Consider the following 18,356-nt stretch of genomic DNA (forward strand, 5'->3'; position numbering starts at 1 on the left):
ATATAATATAATAATGTGAGCCCACTCACACATTATAATCTCTAAAGGAAAATTATGTTGTAAAATATATAATCAAATGCTTATACTGAATTTGTCTAACATGATATAACCTGCTTCCACAGATTTGTATACACTGTAGCTATGTATATTTATATTTTCTACCAGATTATTACCATACTGATGTTATGAGTTTACTATTGTAGTTAAGCATGCATAATGCATTCAGATACAAAACTTATGGTACAAGCATGTGGTAAAGACAAACACTGTACTTCCATGTATAAAACATAAAATTGGGCATTTTACAAAATAGAAGATTTTTGAAGAATGTTTATATTGGTACATGCTGTAATTGCTCCTGCTTATCAAAATATACATGTATAATATCCCCTATGTGTGAGAGATTTGTAGTAAGTTAATAAATACAAAAGGCAAATAAATCTATCAGTTCTTTCTGGTGGGTTTAATGTGTCCAGGATCAATAAATAGTTATTCAAGTTACAATGTTACAATAAATCAAGTAAAAGCTTCATTTGGTAATAACATCCATGTTAATGAATCAAAATGTTTTGATTTAAGTACAGTTTTGATAATTGGACTCACATTTCAATACTATGTATGTATTAATGTGCTTTACTCCTTTCTCATAATACTGTTATTGCTTCACAAATACAATCTGGATAATATCTCTACATCATTACAATGATGTTCTCCGGATTGCAGTTAATTTAGAAAGCTTTTTTCAGATTACAGATTAAAAATAAATTAGAAGTAACTCCTGGATTACAATCACAGAACTGTACAAAATATAAATCATTATTATGGAATCACAAAAAATTTATGAAGTATTAAAGCAGATACTGTAAACAAAGTAAGTGTATGGCACAATCAGTTAATATTAGTGATGAATGAATGTTTTTCTGATCTGATGGGACATCAGCAGGTTTCCAAAAAATTTCTGTACTCCTGTTTGATGCAGCTGTAGATGGGATGGTAGAAGTGCCTGTCTGGCGCCATGAGGTCAGTGACCATCTCTGTGTGGTCAACTCTGGGCAGCATGTAGAGCGACACCTTTACAGACAGCGAGGTGAGGAGCTCAGAGAGCTTTGTGGAAGATTCAACGGGAACGATAATGTCACTGGTCCCGTGGAGCAAAGCGAACGGAGGCACTCTGGCAGAAATGGAAACAAGAGAAGACTGTAGGTGAAAATTGTTCATATTTGTATTCAAAATCATCGCTCATAATTGTCGCCTCACCTGCTCAGTTTGTCCTGGCTCAAGTTCTCCAGTAAGTGTGTTGGTGAGTAGTAGGGGAAGTTCTCCACTCCATTCATGGATTTGTGCATGGTGGAGACATATTCGACTCCTCGCTTCTGCTCGTGCTCATAATGGTCCATGATGTTGTAAACGCCGCTCAGACCTGTACAGAAAATGTGAGAGTTCTTAACCTCATTCTCACAAAATGCTGGAAATCAGTTTTATCAAAATATGAAGGAGGCAGAAGTTTAAAGTATTATTCACTGTGTATAATAATTGTATTTCAAGAACTTCACTGCCCTCAAGTCATAGCAATAAACTGAGAACACACACATACATGTATTTCTAAAGCATAAAACGGGCTTGCAACTGTGAGTGAAAATGGGTGATGCACTGTACAATTATCCTTACCAATGACTCCTCTGATCGCCAGTGTAACGTCCCTCTGCTTGCTGGCCTCTATGAAAAGCTCCTCTCTTGCATCAATGAGAAACAGCGTGGTCAGTGCACACAAATGTGCACCCGCGGAGTGGCCAATCAACACTATGTTGTCCTATTAAAGACACAAAAATATGACAAAAGCATGAGTATTATTATTATTAGTAACAGAACATCAGTATTTTAATTGGTTGATAAATTAGAATCAGATTAAGGGAGGGATATGGGGTGGGTACAATGTGGGATAATGTTTACATGAGTTCAGTATGTTTATATAAATGCAAAACTTAAAGTTATATTTTGAAAAAAAGAAAACCGATTAGACAGTTCAGAGCTGCTCAAACTGAAAAAATATTTTGAATTTATTCATGAGTCTTAACTGTGAGCTTGAAGGTCCCATGAATTTCCCTCATATCATAATTTTCTTCCATGCTTGGACAATTTTGTGCATGAAAAAGGATTTTGGCAAATTGGAATGGATTCAGGAAATGTTAAGCCACCACCTGCAGGTTTTATGTGATTTCATGGAACCTTCAAAGTTTTCCCTCTTTTGGGGATTTATAATAAATGGTCCATCTTGCCATTCTTTTCTCCAGTTTTTCTGCAATTTCCAAAGAATACTTATATCTTACTTTGTCAAAGTTGAACTTCGGTCCACTCTCTTGGGCCCAAACCAAGCAGTCAGCAATATCTTGGACCATCCCTAAAACGTTCCCCTGGCAATCAGACAAAACCAGCAGTAAGTTGAGATACCACAGATACCAAAGTAACATTTATAATTAAAATTCTTATCTGCCGTTTGGCATACTGCAGTATAAATTCATACCTAAAGTACTGTTCATATTCCAGTCGTTCACTCTACGTATGTGCTAGAATAACAACAAGACTGCAGTGTTTTGTTCTAAAGCTTTTACCTTTGGATAGGTGCTGTAATCAGGACAAATGACTGTTGCACTCAGTTCCTCAGCCATCTGCCTGGCCAGCAAACAGTAAATGGATCTTTCGCCGGAGCCCCATGCACCTCCGTAGATGAAAACCACCAAAGGTGCAGGCACATCTTTGGACCTGCCCATGTTTGGAGGGTGGTACAAGTCCAGCTTATTGCTTCTGCGACCAAATGGGATGCCCTGTGAACAGACGGACAAAACTGTGAGTTTTGACACAATTTTTGGTATAGTAAATTTCCCCAGGACCACAGTGGTGAAAAAGACAAACATAACAGTGGGATTATTTCATTTAAAATATTTACTGAAATGTCTGGTTCCATATAAAGACGCACTGATAAACAACCACATTTTCTTTCTAACTAATCATTCACACACCTTTTCATAATGCTTACGGTTTTCGTCATTCCTGTACCATAACTTCCACTGAAAGTAAAGTCTCCCATATTGCAGATATTTGACCGTTTCCAGCACAGCTCTGGTCAAGCAGTATATCCGCCTGATGGAGAGGCCAAATATTAAACAGGGGAATAATGACTGATTACTCTTCTTAACGAGTAGAAACACAGAGTCAAACTACATTTTGTGGAACAAAGAATAGATGCACAGTATTTTACAAGTTACCTTGGTTTTAGTGCTTCTATGTACTTCTTATATCCAGGCTTGTTGGGCCAACCATAAATCCATTGAGCAGCAAGAGAGATAGAGTATGGGAGCCCCACCAACATGACACCCACTGCCACAGGCAATGACATGTGATATTTTAACCTAGACCTCCAGAAGGAAATAGATATATATATATAGTTATTATGATATCAGTCTTTCAAAAGTAATTTACTCAATGTTCTTGAAAATCCTCTATAACAGATTGTCTTACATGTTGTGGTTCAGTCGGTCCGTAGTACCTACAAAGAACAAAAGATTCATAAAACGTATCATTAGTTATATTGTTATCATACACGCAACAGGTAAAGTGTAAAATAATGATGCATCCCGAGCAAAGTGTATATTATAGCTGCAGTTTTCTGAACCACTTTCTAATAAAGCATCCTTTGTAAAGACTTTATCAACTGCAATGACTGGCTTCAGTTCAAATAATTTACTACGGTGTGTTATATACCAGTTATATACAAATGTCAGGTTGGCATCCTCATCCAGCTCTTTAGTTAATCAGGTATAAACTCCAATAGACTATTTGACCTCTGAACTTTTAGAAAAATGCTGCTATATATATATATATATATATATATATATATATATAATGTTATACATTAGTAAGTGGAACCGTTACCCAGTTTTCTTTGCATGTACCAGGGCGTCCTCTAGTGGGTTATGACACAATAACAGTGCTGCATTAAGTCATTGTTAAAAGCCTCATCACTGCCTCCTGTACTCGACTGAACAATAAAACAAAAAAATCACTTTAACCACCTTTTAAAAAGGACTAACAACGTTACATCATGAATTGGTGTTAGCTAGCTATGCGGTAACTTACAGTAAGGCTAAATTCTACCAAAGCTAAAATATGTCACTTGTGGTCACCAGCTTTTCACAATTTCGGTGTTAAGCTAACATTAAGTTAGCAACGCTCTCAGTTTTAACACACCGTACAAACAGAAGAGCTATTAAAGCTAAATTAGCAGTAAAGTTTTCCTTACGTTGATGCTTTGTACGTTAGCTTTGTTGTTATTGTTATTTGCTTCGAGAAACAAAGGAAATGTCATTAAATATACAGGAAGCCAACGTAAACGTACCAGAATAAAATCATATATTATCATACAATATCATACTTTATGCCGACGCCCATACCCCGGCAGGATGTGATTTGTTATTATGTTCGTTGATGCTGTAGATAACCTCAGTAGACATTTACCTACCTGACTGTCCTCCAAACGCCGGTGTCGGCCTGACACATACAAAGATTACTGCGACAAAGCGAGAGTGCGAACCCCCTTCACTTCCGTTTTAGCTAAAACGAGAGCGCTTTGGGTGGTCAGAGGTATTTTAAATCATACCAGGTGAGTGGCCGTATAGTTGATATCATAGAGATTATAATTTACAGATAAGGTCACCTTGATTGTTGATGTGGGTACATGTTTGTGTAGCGTGTAGCGTGGCTTCTGTGTCGGCAGGAAGAGACGAATTTCTATCTTGTCATAATCAACATCTCTGCTCTGATACTCCGGAAATGCCTACTAAAGAATTAGCCGCTGCCCTTTCGTGTAAAGAGCAGAAAATCAGCGTTTTTTAGATATATTGGTGGCGATCTTCTATTTCTTTCCCTTTTTTCCAAGTTGAATACTGTAATTTGACGGGAAAATGGGGGAAAATGATATGAAAATATGAAATGATGATGATAAAATCTTAACTAGCGGTCTTTTTGGATCTTTCAAACACAGTTTAGTTGATTTAATGAAGCTGGGAGCTGGGGTGAACCTGGTGAAACCAAAGAAGCTGCTAAATGACAGTTTAATTTAAATTAGTAATTTGACTTTAAGTTTTGTCTGTTTTTTGAGAAAACTATATTGTTTCATTTAAGTGTCTACTTATATCTTGACCAAATATACTCATACTGAGTTACATGTCAAGTTATTGTAGGTGTGTGACAATCAAAAATTGCCACTGTTTAACTGTCTAAATGGAAAACTTCATAACAGATTGAATAAATGTAAATTATATTATTCAGAAGGACTTTGATGGGGCAGCAGACCCTACTTCTGCTTTCATGTGTCATTATATTGATTCAATTAAAATTGAAAATGTATTGAAATGCCCCTAATCCAACGCCTCTAATACCTTGGTGTGCTTAACTTATCAGTCAACTGTTTCCACCACACTGAAGCCTATCTGGTTGTTTCCCAATTGTGGTCAATCATTTACCACTCAAACTTCTTGCTTTAGCAATGACTGAAACAATAAATGATCTTGGGATTTTCCACATAGAGTTGAGGAAAGGTGTTTTTTTTTTAACACACACACATGCATGTTGTTGCAGGTTGGCTTCCAGGTCCAGTTATACATCCCTATTTCCACACATTGATTCAGGTCAACATTCGTCCAACAAATGTTTAAATACGAGACTCTGAGAAGCATTTTATAATGACAGTGGACTTAATATGTGTGAGCATAAGCATTACTAGTTTACTATTTTAACAAATGTACAAAATACATTTATATAGAGCTAGCCCCATAGCAAATAGTGCTGCTGTGGCATCAACTAACATTAGCTGATAAACCCTATAAATATATTTCTCTTCAAGTTATAAGGGCAGCTATTAGATTATTTGAGCATTAGTTTAGACTACGCTGTACTTCCAACTGATTCTCTTACCCTTTCCAATACAAAAGTTTATTTTATGAAAACTAATCAATCAATCATGATTGTTTTAGCAATAAAAACTGATGTCACTCTTAGACCGATTTCCTTGATACTGCAGCCTATAGTAATTCATTTTACAAAACCTTTAGTCTAACTGATTTGTCATCACCAGTCGTAACCAGCAAAGTTATCAGATTAAATCTACTTTTGAAAAATGGAGATTTTTGGTCAACATCCATGTGATATAGTCATTACGAAAACATATATATATATATATATATATATATATATATATATATATATATATATATATAGTAATTCAACTGAACAAATCAGTACCCTTTAAACTGTATGTAATGTTTAAATAATCAAATGTAATTAGTGTCCAATGGATTGATGTTAATGGATTACAGAGAAACAGGTAAAAACAGTGACATTTAATCAGTCTACTGCAGAGGAATCAGAAGCTATGACAGAAATCAGCACTGCCAGCACATGCCCAGCAGAGGGAGCAAGAATTCTGTCACTGGCTCCTTAAATTGTAGTTTCAAAGATTTCTGAACAGCTTGCCAGAAATAATTCAGCCAGATGGTATTTACCCTATAAAAAGGAGACTAAACACAGTGATGTAAGATGTGAATGTAAATCAGTGAATGTTTGCTTTACACTGAAGCACACACAGGACAGCACTGATTCAGGAACAGCTTTAAGAATCCTTCTCATGGTTTTGCAAGTTTGAGCCCTTTAACTACAATACATCACAGTTATATTATATTACTGGGCGATTACTCAAGTCTTTGGTCATCCTCATACTGTACTGACTTGAGTAAAACACTGTGGCTGCTGTTGTATAATATTCTTTCAGAAAGAAATATTTTTTATGTGTAAGAAATTTACTAAAAAATTAAAAAACACTCATATTTTCCTTTATGAAACTATTTAATTAAATGGAGGTATAGTTTTTCACCCCACATAGATATACAATTATTATACCTCTGTGCTCTAATGCCCTTCTTGTACTTAATTTAAAGAGGGTAGTACAGTACTGGACAGAGGCTTCATTGGCCATGACCATGGAAAAACCTTGAATTCAACATTGCAGATTCATTGAAAGCAGAGCAGCGTACGAGCAATGACCAACTCGAGGGTTATTGTTATGTTTGGCCCCACAGAGCGGAGCCTGCAGCCCTGAGTGGGTGTGTGGTTGTTCCTCCATCTGCCCCGATGTGGGGAGGCCCAGGTGCTTTTTCAGAAGCCACAGTGGAAACGGAGCTGTTGAGTGAGTGCAAACTCAGGCATTCAGCTGGCAGCACGAGCGGAGTCAGCCTGTTTTAAACGCTGTGGTGAGATTTCACAGCATTTTCCCGTGCCTGTTTTAAAAGTATATTATCCTTGGGGGAATGATTGTATGCATAGTGGTATTAAGATAATAACAATTGACGTACACATGCCTGTATTTTGTGTAGGCGTAGAGGGTCCTAGGGTGCTTCTTTGTGGAAAAGGTCGTAGAAGTCATTTAATTTTGTAGCAAAGTGGGAGACAATAAGAATACAGTATGCACATTGTAAAACAACATTGGTCAGCATATGCCTTTAGGACTGTATTAAAGGGCACAAATCCTGAAAATCAGTGCCAAGAAGTCACAATGATCATAATTTCTGCTCTCTGAGGCTTTCAGATCAAATCAGAGCTCAGTGATTCCTCGGATGCTGCAGGGAAGCACAGTGAACCATCACACTGCGTGTCCTTCAACGGGGGAAGCCTAGCCTCAGGCCTTCATGGCAGCAAACAACTGTCCTACTGACATGTCCTGAAGCAAGATGCTGAATCACCACCAGCTGCTGTGATGCTGCTCTGCTCTGTGGAGGATACAAACAGTCTGTTCATCTTTATTTATTTATTATTATTAGAAGACTACTTAGGATTTTTTGGGAAAACAACCCCTCATAATCCAATCTTTCATGACAGAATTTTCTTTCATGCTAGATGTTTACGAACACATGATGTTTGGGCGTAACCGAGATACAAAATCAAAACAAAATCATGATATGATAAACACAACAGATTTTTCCTGCAAGCCTGCATGTCTACGTAACTAAGGGATAACATTTTTTTTTTTAAAGTCCAGTGTGTAACATTTAAGAGGATCTATTGGCAGGAATGGAATATGTATGTGAATGTGAATAGGAGTGCTGTCATTAGTTGTCCACCATGTTGAACCGCCACATTTCTATAGTAGCCCAGAACAGACGAACCAAACACTGGCTCTAAATAGGGGTCTTTTGCGTTTTTCGCAAGTTTAAAGGCCACTTTAGTTTCCCCTCCGTGCTTGGTGGAGTTGAGAGGTTTTAGTTGGTTACAACCTGCAATCTCTACTCTAGATTCCACTGAATCCTGCACCCTGGTCGTTGACCGAATCAAAGAATTAAATTCTTAACTCCACTACTTTCAGATTTATTTAGCTTCATAGGAGACACCTCAGGCATTAGTGGCTTATCTGATTTCCTTCTGCCCATTTTCGCATATTACTGGGAAATCCAGTATTTATGTTATGATGGCTTATCATCCAAAACTTCTGGTGAGTCATTGTGTGTTTCATGTTAAACCGAAGCTTCCTTCTATGTGTGTACAAAGAAAACAGAGGGAGTGCCAAGAGGATTTCCAAGAGATGATTCATATGTGAACTACACTGAATAAAATAAAAAAAAAATCAATATTGAAAGAATATGAAAATATCTTTTTGTGAATATTTTTGAAGTGTGCCATTAATGACATTTCAGATCCTGCCAACAGAACCATGGATTGTTTGTTCTATTTTGTGAAAATTAGTCCTTGATAAATTATAAATGGAAACTCTAAATGATAGGAGGGATAACATATTGAATGCAAGGATTGTTTAGAGTGTTTGTACTTGTACAGATGTCTACTTGTGTCTGTTTGTACCTTTGCAGTTGAACGTGTGTTTGCTGGTGTAAATGTGTATACACTGGCCTGTTTACTTCCCCCACTGTGACCCAGTCCCCAGAGCCCCTAACTGATGCATGGCGGCGAGCCAGGACCCAAACATGCTGCTTCTGTGTTTTCTCCCCCCACTTTCCCTTCCATCGGCTGTGCTGCACAACCCCAACTCAGTCGGAGTCACAGAGGAATTCTGCCCTCGGTGGGCTCAGGACCTCAGGATACAGAGCCATCTTTTCACGGGGACTTCACAAACACACCAGGCCCAGAAAGAACCTCCCTTTGACAGGGGGGAACCATGGAAACTGGCACTGACCACAGGCCCAGTTTCTAGGTATCCCTGTGCCGGGAATCATACCCGAGTCCCGCAGACGCCAGAAGAGCAACTAAGACAGAGGTGATGGCGTTCAGAGGGAGATGCGGTTTTTCAGGGGGGCCCTCTGATTGATTGGAGAGAAACAGAGCAGCCATTCTTGTCAAATGCACCGGATGAATGCTAACAAGCCTGAGGATGCTCAAGAGTGCATTCTTTAAAAAAAAAAAAAAGACTGTAGAAGTTTGGCAAGATAAGGGAGTTGATGGGGAAACTGACAAACCAAATAAACCATAAGTAGGTGTGCATGTGTGTGTGCGCGTGTCAACCGGTTGAAGGGGTTCAGAGGTACCTTGCTGCATGAGTCTCATCTTTATATAGTCCAAAGCTCTTTGCAGAGAGCAAGGAGTCAAGTTTCAGTGCGTCATGTCTCTTTCCACCACTCACTGAATCAACAGAAGGTAAGAGCTTCCCTCCACTGTACAGCCCTCCAGAAACTCTTGAATATTCAAAACCTGTCATGACCGATCACCTTACAGTCATGACAGTGTCAGTAAAAATACGAACATGCATGCAGGGATCTGTTGCTTAACAGTCATGCACCGCATTAAAGCTGCTTGCAATGCTACATGTCATAATTACACGAGAACCATCACCTCTCTACGGTCTGCACATAAATCTTGACTTTTGACAAAGAGTTAACTGAGCCTTTCAGGGGAAAAAAACACTCAACCATTGTCAGCATGTGATGTGATGGTCCACTTGGTTTGATACAGATCTTTCTTTTGCTTCAGTTACTATGAAGTTTCACAGTCTTCATCTGTAGAAAAGCCTCGTATAGCTTTAAATCAAAGGTGAACCCACTGTAACTACATATAAATAGACTGACACCCAGTTCAGCTGTGTGTGTTACATGTCCATGTTCACGGCTGTGCTCCTTTCTCAAAGTTTAACATGTCTTGCGGCTGCATTACACTGTGTACTTTTGAGTCTTCTGTACACGGACAAAACTGGAGGTGTTCTATTTTATTATGCAGAGTTTCTCTCTATGTTCAACAACGGAGACCAAGACATGCTGTTCACTGCTAATGTTTTAAAGCACATTTGCTAAAATCAAACTTTATTGTAGCCGCACTGGAAATATCTCAGTGTTTGTTGGTGTGTTAGTGCTATTTATGTTTGACCAGTTATTTGCAGAAATCATGCAAAATATATCCGCAAAGAAGATTAGTGCCAAAGCTGCTACCGTGCAACTGTGGGCCCCAAAGCTTCAAAGCTTACTGTGCTTTTGTCAACTGGCCTTTTTAACTTAACCTTTTAACATGTTTGGGAATATGTAGGCAAAATCTTACTTGACATGATAAAGGCTTTAAGGTTGGTCCTATTTTTTCATCTTGTGATCTAGTCCTGAAGAGAATCTATTTTTATGTTACATATTACTGAATTAATTTGTGTATTCAAATTACCACACAACAAATCAGAGACTATGTGATATTAAAGCATACAAAAATTGCACACATTCTGCAGAACAAGGAGTTAATGGGGATCCAGCAGCTTATTTTTGCCCCTCGCACCCCTCTAGCAGTGTCATGGCAGAAGGGGTTTCTGTGTTTGAGGCAGACATTTCCTCCCTCTGCAAAAGACATGCAGGTTAGGTGAGAAGCTCTGGAGACTCATTTGCCTAGTGTGAATGTAAGTGAGACAGCGTCTGTCTGTCAATCTGCGTGTGTTGGTCCTATGAAAGATTGGTGACCTGTCCAATGTGTAGCCCGCACTGCTCTTGTGCAGGCCCTTTGTCCTTGAATCCCACAAACCTCACCAGTGTTTCAGGGTGAATGTTTTAGTTTAAAGGTTAAGTTGTACACGCACACTACCACACACCGGCTTTAACAGTAATATGGGATAGCCACAGCTTGGTATGTTTTAATTCAGCACCTTTTGTTTGCTTTTCAGCTCTTTGCGTGCATTGTCCACAGCTAAGATTTAAGACATTCTTTCCACAACTTGTACCAGTATCAAATACTGTGGAACTGGAATATAAAAACCTTCTTTTTCAAATAGGGGTAAGCTAATGTATTTTATAGATTTTTACACAAAATGTCAGTGTATAATTACAGCATAAATACTGGTGTTACTTTCACCAAACTATTCCGGCTTGGCCTTCAAACTGCCTCGTACAGAATTATTTCAAACTGGACTCGTTTGTCCAGCAACCAGATTCCTTACGAAACCCCATGGGAACGAAAACCTCAGTGAAGTGTACGGGGGGGGGGAGTTAATGACTCCAGTACTGCTTCTTTGATCTACATCTTCATGGAGCGCCAACTGTAAAGGCTAACAACGAGAGACAGCACTGACACATCAGAGACGCCTCGGGCATGCAGACATTTAGGAGCATGAAATTCCCCCAGTGCAGAGAGAGGAGCCACAGTTTGTCTCAACATTCAACAAGCAAATGTTTCACACTGACAAAAACAATACTTAATCAAAGACTGCAATAGTGCAACCAAAACAACTAGCAAATTGCTTTGAATTGTGCCACCTACTACATTATGCCACCTACTATGAACACATCTACTGAGGCATATAAGATACAATGTCAGGAGTTCAACATATCTTACAGCCTTTATTATATTGGTCTGTTTGTACAAAATTTTATTGCAATCCATCTTCTGCTGTTGAGATATTCTGGGCAAAGCTTTTGGGCCGGCAGACCGACTTTGCCATCCCCTGAGCCACGTTGCTTGCGTGATTAATACTGTAATGAATCACAGGTGTACTTTGTGACTTCTATGCTTAATGTGGTGTGGACCCAAAGGTAAAACATGTTAAGGTTAAAACAAGGTTTACTTGGTGAACAGGTCCAAAAACAGGCGGAGATCGTGCTTGAATAGGCACACAGAATAAGAACAATAGGGTAGCACAATAGACAATCTGGCCAAGCATTAATGTTTGAGGGCAGTTATATAAACTGAGTGGGGTTGACGAGAGATAGGTGTGGCTTGATGTGAGAATAAGGAGCAGGTGTGTAAGTGGGTGTGGAGATCAGTTGACTGAAGAATGGGAGGAGCAGAGAGACAATAAATGTGCTCCTATGACACTAATCTACAGGCACTCATTTATTTAAGCAGTAGCTGGCCAGATACTGAGATAAATTAAGCTGGAAAGTTCCAGCAGCAGGTAACCAGGCTGCTTCCTACCAATAATGACACCTTTGGCCATATTTTAAAAAAGGAAGATACAGTCAGATTTATGTGCATGAGTTCCATATTTGAACTGTTCAAGATTACGTGTGCAATGAATGTGCAGATACAGAATTATCTTTATAATCACAAAGCCAAAGAAAAATGCTGGATTTTCACTTGGGGATAGAGATTAACGCTCAACTCAATCCTGCATAAGTATATTGCAAAACCTGTAAAACACAGGTAACTATTTAATCACACAAGTAAACTCATTGTGGCAACATTTTCTAGAGGTTACTCATAACTTTGGAATTTTATCCAGGGAAAGGATCACATTTACACAAGCCACAGACTTGTGTATTTTCATAATCTTTAGCGACGTCACCCCTAACACCTTACACAATGTTCTTCCTCAAGTGTTTCAAATAGTGTAATTCTATATACAGTACAAGCTGTGAGAAAGTGAGAGCATCAGCTTCACATAAGGTCCTGTGCTGAAATGTCAGAGTGTGCTGAGTTATCTTTCATATATCAAGCGGCAACCTCTGTGGCTGGCCAGTGAAGCCAACACTGAAGTGTCAAAAACTGCAGTTCCTCGAACAGCTTCTTGAAGCTGGCTACAGCAGTGAGTCAGTCTCCATAAGGCCCTATATTAAAATAATAATGATGTTTACAGCCTGGTTTCTATATAGTTAATTTCCCTGTTGATTACGACTGTATGGATTACAGTTATATAACTGCTGAAAATAATTAACCCGCTGAAGTTATATTAAGGCTTAGGGTTATGCATAATTAGGGGATGGGCCTCTTAGAGTGACAGGTGGGTGCCACCACAGTTTTCAGTAACCAGGCTCAGTCAGCCTGCCTCAACTCCACCCACACTCCACCTCTTTGCCCATTTTTGGATTAGCCGGGAGCTGGTGGAGTCACCAGTTTCAGAATCCTAGGTGTTGTCATGGAGACTTGTGCCCTGTTTATTATACAGTATATGAAATATATCCATGAAAGAGGATTTAGGTCAGGGATCTCCAGCCAATTGAATTTTAATTGCAGGTGTGGAAGTTACTTTTTTCCTGCTTGTAATATTAACACTGAGGGATCTTCTGAAGGATCATGAAAATCCAAAAATGTTACTCAGAGAAAAACAGCAAAGGCTATGGTTAATTTCACTGTTGTAGGACTAGATCTTCTCTCTCACTGATAGCTGAAGTATCAACACTGGACTGAAATGATACCGAAAGCTCCAAAGAACATTTTCTTCATTACCTAAGCATGTCAGGGTCATTGATAACAGTCCTTCAAGCTGCTACAAGTTTTCTCACTGTTGAAATAACAACACGTTTCTACGTTGTATCTACCAGAGCCACAGAGGTCTGTGGTGTGTCTCTCATTTCCAAAGAGTTTTTACTTTTGTTTTGTTCTGATGAGATCTGAGGGCTCCTACCTGTAAGACATGCCAGGGAAACCTTCAAGGAAAGGTGCCCAACAACAATCTTTTGAAGGAAAGGAGAGGTGGCTCAGGATGTTTGTACTCTTCACCCTACCTCTGAGGACGAGCCCAGCCACCCTACGGAGGAAACTGGTTTTGGCTGCTTTTATCTGAGTAATCTCATAAATCTAAAGCTTTCCCTTCCATCTCATCTCCCTCTTCACCACAACAGCCTGGTACAACGCCAATATAAAAAAACTGACTTGTCCTGCCTTTCTCTTCTTGAACCCTTGAACCACCTCTATGTGTGTCCTAAAGTTTCCATGGAATCCAAAGTCATATGGGAACATTCAGCTAAAAGCGCCTGGCTCATTAAGTATTGCTTGGACTTCCTGGCCTTTTTGGCTTGTGACCCAAAGATTTCAACCCCTTATCACTAACTGCACAAGTCTGCCTGCTATGACTAAAATTCACCAGTAATTGAAGGAGTAAAACAATCCAGTAATTTACAAGAAAAAGGCCAAAAATAATGCAACCCCACAGATTTATCTTGTATCTCTTCTTCTAGTTTTTGCTGAAGTGCCCCTGTGAAACACACTGACCACTCACATGTCCACTCAGTTTAAGTTGCTGTTGGATGTGTGTCAGCTAAAGGCCTAAAAAGTAAATGTAAAATGAGATCTACTATATCACTCCATTAATAGCATCATGATTCTCCCAGGAGTATCTGCTTATGCGGTGTTAATGCTGAGGTGATGCCCTCATGCTCGCTGATGTGGCCAACTGTGTTTCCTAAAATGTGGTTTGAGAGTATATCAACACAGACAAATTACTCCCAGAAATCATCACAAATGAGTTGCAGTTCGTTTATTTAAGACAGTCCAGCCTTCCCGAACTAATAGGTGAAAGACTAAATTGTACTAGAACTAGATACTGGCCCCCTTAGGGACTCAGCGAATGCATATTTTAAGACCAAAACCTGTGTCAGATGAGAGATGGAAACTGAGAGCAGACACACTGGTGTCACTGGTGTCAAATGTCAGTACAGTCAAGAAAAAAGTATGTCACATTATACCAAGAGAGTACTTGTAGGAAGGCAAAAGGTTTGAAAGACAAGGGATAGCTTGAGGAGCTTTTGACAAATTAGAAGAAATAAAGAATTGAAACCAAAGAATGTTTCTTTTTCAAAAGGTCAGAAGACAATGAAATTGTTCAGAGTTTCACATCCTTTTAGTAAAGAAAACACACTTGTTTACCCATGATGGAAAGAAATTGCCAGCGGAAGTGGCACACACAACCTTATAGAACAAAGCTGTCTCCACCTTCAGCATCACAGCCAACTCTCTCCCTAGTCTTTATTATGTACTTTCCAGACCTCAGCTATGTCCCAGATTCGACTGGTGTCCCACAATAGAATGCACAATGAAGGAGCTGAACTACTATGGCAAACATTCACTGCCTAGATACTGCTCGGAATGAAGTCCTACGTTTATGAACCAGTCTGGACTCACATATTCAATGTTTGATGGTTTTAGAAAGGCAGAACAGTATTCTGTAAACTATTATGACACAATGACATGAACGTTTTTGACAGGAATAAGAGAAATCCACCTTTTGGACTCATTAGAAGGTTGATGGGTGCATAACGTGCAGGACCTTGACACCGGAGACCAATTCTTGCATCCTCCCATCTGTGGGTTTGGCAAAACCAGTATGTCCAAGGTTAGGGAAAGATCGGAGGTTTGGTTAGATGTCAATAAACACATTGTGTAGATCTTTCTCTAACATAGCCAGTGCTTAAACATGACCCTAATAAAGTTCAATAACACTGTAGTTGGTATAAGCAGATGTTGAATAGACAGATCAGATATTTTGGTGTAAAATTAATCACCCATCACCTGATCCTGCTTCTCCCTGTACATCTGTTGCTCATTCCCTCAGTAAGCTCTAGTGTGTATTTACCTGTCGCCTTCTCACTCCTATTTGCAGAATGGCTCAGCTATCATTGCATGTCAGCCGTTCCTACCTAAATGTTTAATCCTGTAATCTGTATTCTTTTAGTTTTAACCCTGTCTGACACTTTGACGATGTCTCATTTGCAAAAAAACCAAACAATAAACACTCTTTTGAGTGTGTAATGCAGTCACACTTTAATAAAAGTGGGCTGCACTTGAAAATACACTGAGTGGTGTTGATGGTATACGGTTGAACTGAAACTGGGTGCATAAGCTCCGTGGGACTTTCAGTGTGTTGAGCATAAATCATATAGTTTAACACCACATATCTATAACCTTTATTCATTCGTTGCTTAAGGCCACGCATGAACTTTTATTTGTTTGTCAATTATATGTTGTGTTGACTGCACTAGCAAAATAACTGACTGTAATGTTTATTTCATTCCAGCACTTGTTGATTTTAGGTTTGTAATTTATTGTTTGTCTATCCGCTTTCACTCCACTTGCGTCTTCTACAGTCAGTCACTTCCTACATTTCAGAGACTTTAAAAGAGAGTGGTCGAAGCTGGGGATATTTTCATTTAATTTTCCTTTATTTAATCTATCTGAGATTAAAATCACTTTTTCAAACGATCCAAACAGAAAACAATTGCATGATGTTGCTGCATTGCATGTGGAGCCAATGTGGTTGTCATCAGCGGGGAGATTAAAATCTCTGACTCTTCAGTTATGGATGGGGTTGTTGAATAGCAGATCAACATTGTGAGGCTGAACTGTATTCTGTAAACTATTACGACACAATGACATGAAAGTGTTTTACGGGAATAAGAGAAAACCACCATCAGTCAACAAAATCAGTCTAGATACACATGAAAGCATGGAAGCAGGGTGCCCTGGTAGCTCAGCTGGTAGAGCATGCATCCAGCAAGCTCCCCCCCTCTCTTCTAACTTTTCTGCCGGTCTTCAGTTTTTCAGTTTATACTAATAAAAGGAATACAAGCCAAAAAAATGCATAAACATAAGTGTTTTTGATTAAAATGTCTTCTGACCATACAGACTGTCGGCATTGTCTGCAACATTCTTGTCCCTGAAAGTGGTTACAGGCATATCAAGACGGAAGACAATAAAAACTAAACAATCACGGTTTAACAGCAGCAATTTCAGCAAGTTTAACAGAGGTCAACACCAAAATTGTCTTTCTTGAACCAAAGGACAGTCAAAATACACAGAGACTGTACAGGATATTAAAATAATACGTCAAGCTACAAACGTAGCATACTCTCTAATATCCAGCATTCAGCAGCTCGGGAACAGAGAACTGGAGGGTGCACGCTGCAAAAAGAGAGGGACAGATTTGGCCCTGGAAAAAAGTTGAAATGGGATGATAAACACATGATTCAACAACTGAAGGCACGAAGTAAAAAAAAGAGCCAAACCCCTCAAAACAAACAAATAAATAAAAACAGGAAAATTCAATAAAATGACTTCAAACTAAACAGAGATGGAAAGCCAAAGGGCTTCAGTCATTTACCTTCAAAACATGTTGGATTCTTTTGTCTTTTAAATGAAACAATATTTTTAGGATTAGGCACATACGTAGTGTTTTAGTATACATACGTGTATTCATGCCCACACACACACACACACACACACACACACACACACACACACACACACACACACACACACACACACACACACACACACACACACAGAAACAGCTGTTGCTGGAGACTCCCTGACACCCAATTGGTGGGAAGTGGTGTGATGTGTATGAGGTGACTCTCTCTCTCTTTCTCTCTCTCTCTGTGTGCATGGCAAATTACATTACACAGACAGACAGAGTGGTGTGATATCAAGTCTATCTTTCAAGATGGCTGAACACACTCGTTGTGATAAGCCCGGGTTGCTGGGAACCCTCGTCTGCAGCCAAACTTTTTGTCAAAGAGAACAAAGGTGTTAAGCACGCCATTTTTTCCCCCTAACCATCTGATCTGATGAGCGCATTCCTTTCCGCTGCCGATATTGTCGTCATTATATAATCGAGGACAAAAAGCCACATGTGTTTTTAGCAATTTAATAATTCAAATCTGGGTGTAGCTGTTGTTGGTGTAGCACAGCTTTGTCTACTCGTATCCTAGGACACTGATTTTGGTATCAGCTGTTAAACTTTTAAAGGTCATCAAAAAACAGAATTAAAAAAAATAATAAATAAAGTAAAAATGAAAATTATTATTCTTATTTTTGTCAACTTTTTACTTTTCATGTCTTCATTGAAGAGTCCATAAAAGAAAGATAACTGGAGGAGAGAGGAGTAAACATGCATCAGAAGTCTCCAGCCGTACTCAAACCAGGGAAATTGCAGCCTACATTGAGTGCCAGGCACCAGGGCAAATGTCATTGGGTATGTGGTGTATGAGGGATGTTGGATCTATGAGTGAAAATACCCTCAAAGGTGTGTTAGAAATAGTTAACACATAAAGGATCAAGTGGAGCCAAGTGTATAATGACAGTTATACCATGTTCACAACCCAAAAGCTGTGTTTAAATTATTTTAT

At 39.0% G+C, this 18,356-nt stretch overlaps 1 protein-coding gene across 4 annotated transcripts; it reads right to left on the reverse strand.

Annotated features, from left to right (window-relative positions):
- Nucleotides 1-442: 442 nt before the first annotated feature.
- Nucleotides 443-4,587, reverse strand: si:dkey-193c22.1 (uncharacterized protein LOC567837 homolog). 4 transcript variants are annotated; one of them, XM_051423283.1, is made up of 9 exons: nucleotides 4,517-4,587; nucleotides 3,517-3,544; nucleotides 3,264-3,413; nucleotides 3,018-3,138; nucleotides 2,610-2,822; nucleotides 2,328-2,411; nucleotides 1,669-1,810; nucleotides 1,258-1,420; nucleotides 443-1,171 (listed from the first exon to the last, which is right to left on the reverse strand). In XM_051423283.1, coding segments are annotated over exons 2-9 (1,110 nt in total). In that variant the 5' UTR covers nucleotides 3,519-3,544; nucleotides 4,517-4,587; the 3' UTR covers nucleotides 443-936. The 4 variants fall into 4 exon arrangements, with proteins under 4 accessions (XP_051279243.1, XP_051279242.1, XP_051279241.1 ...); XM_051423282.1 differs by having other exon boundaries at nucleotides 4,513-4,535; XM_051423281.1 differs by lacking the exon at nucleotides 4,517-4,587 and adding an exon at nucleotides 4,430-4,484.
- Nucleotides 4,588-18,356: the final 13,769 nt, after the last annotated feature.

The sequence above is a fragment of the Dicentrarchus labrax genome, unplaced genomic scaffold (genome assembly GCF_905237075.1).
Source record: "Dicentrarchus labrax unplaced genomic scaffold, dlabrax2021, whole genome shotgun sequence".
Lineage (NCBI taxonomy): Eukaryota > Metazoa > Chordata > Actinopteri > Moronidae > Dicentrarchus > Dicentrarchus labrax.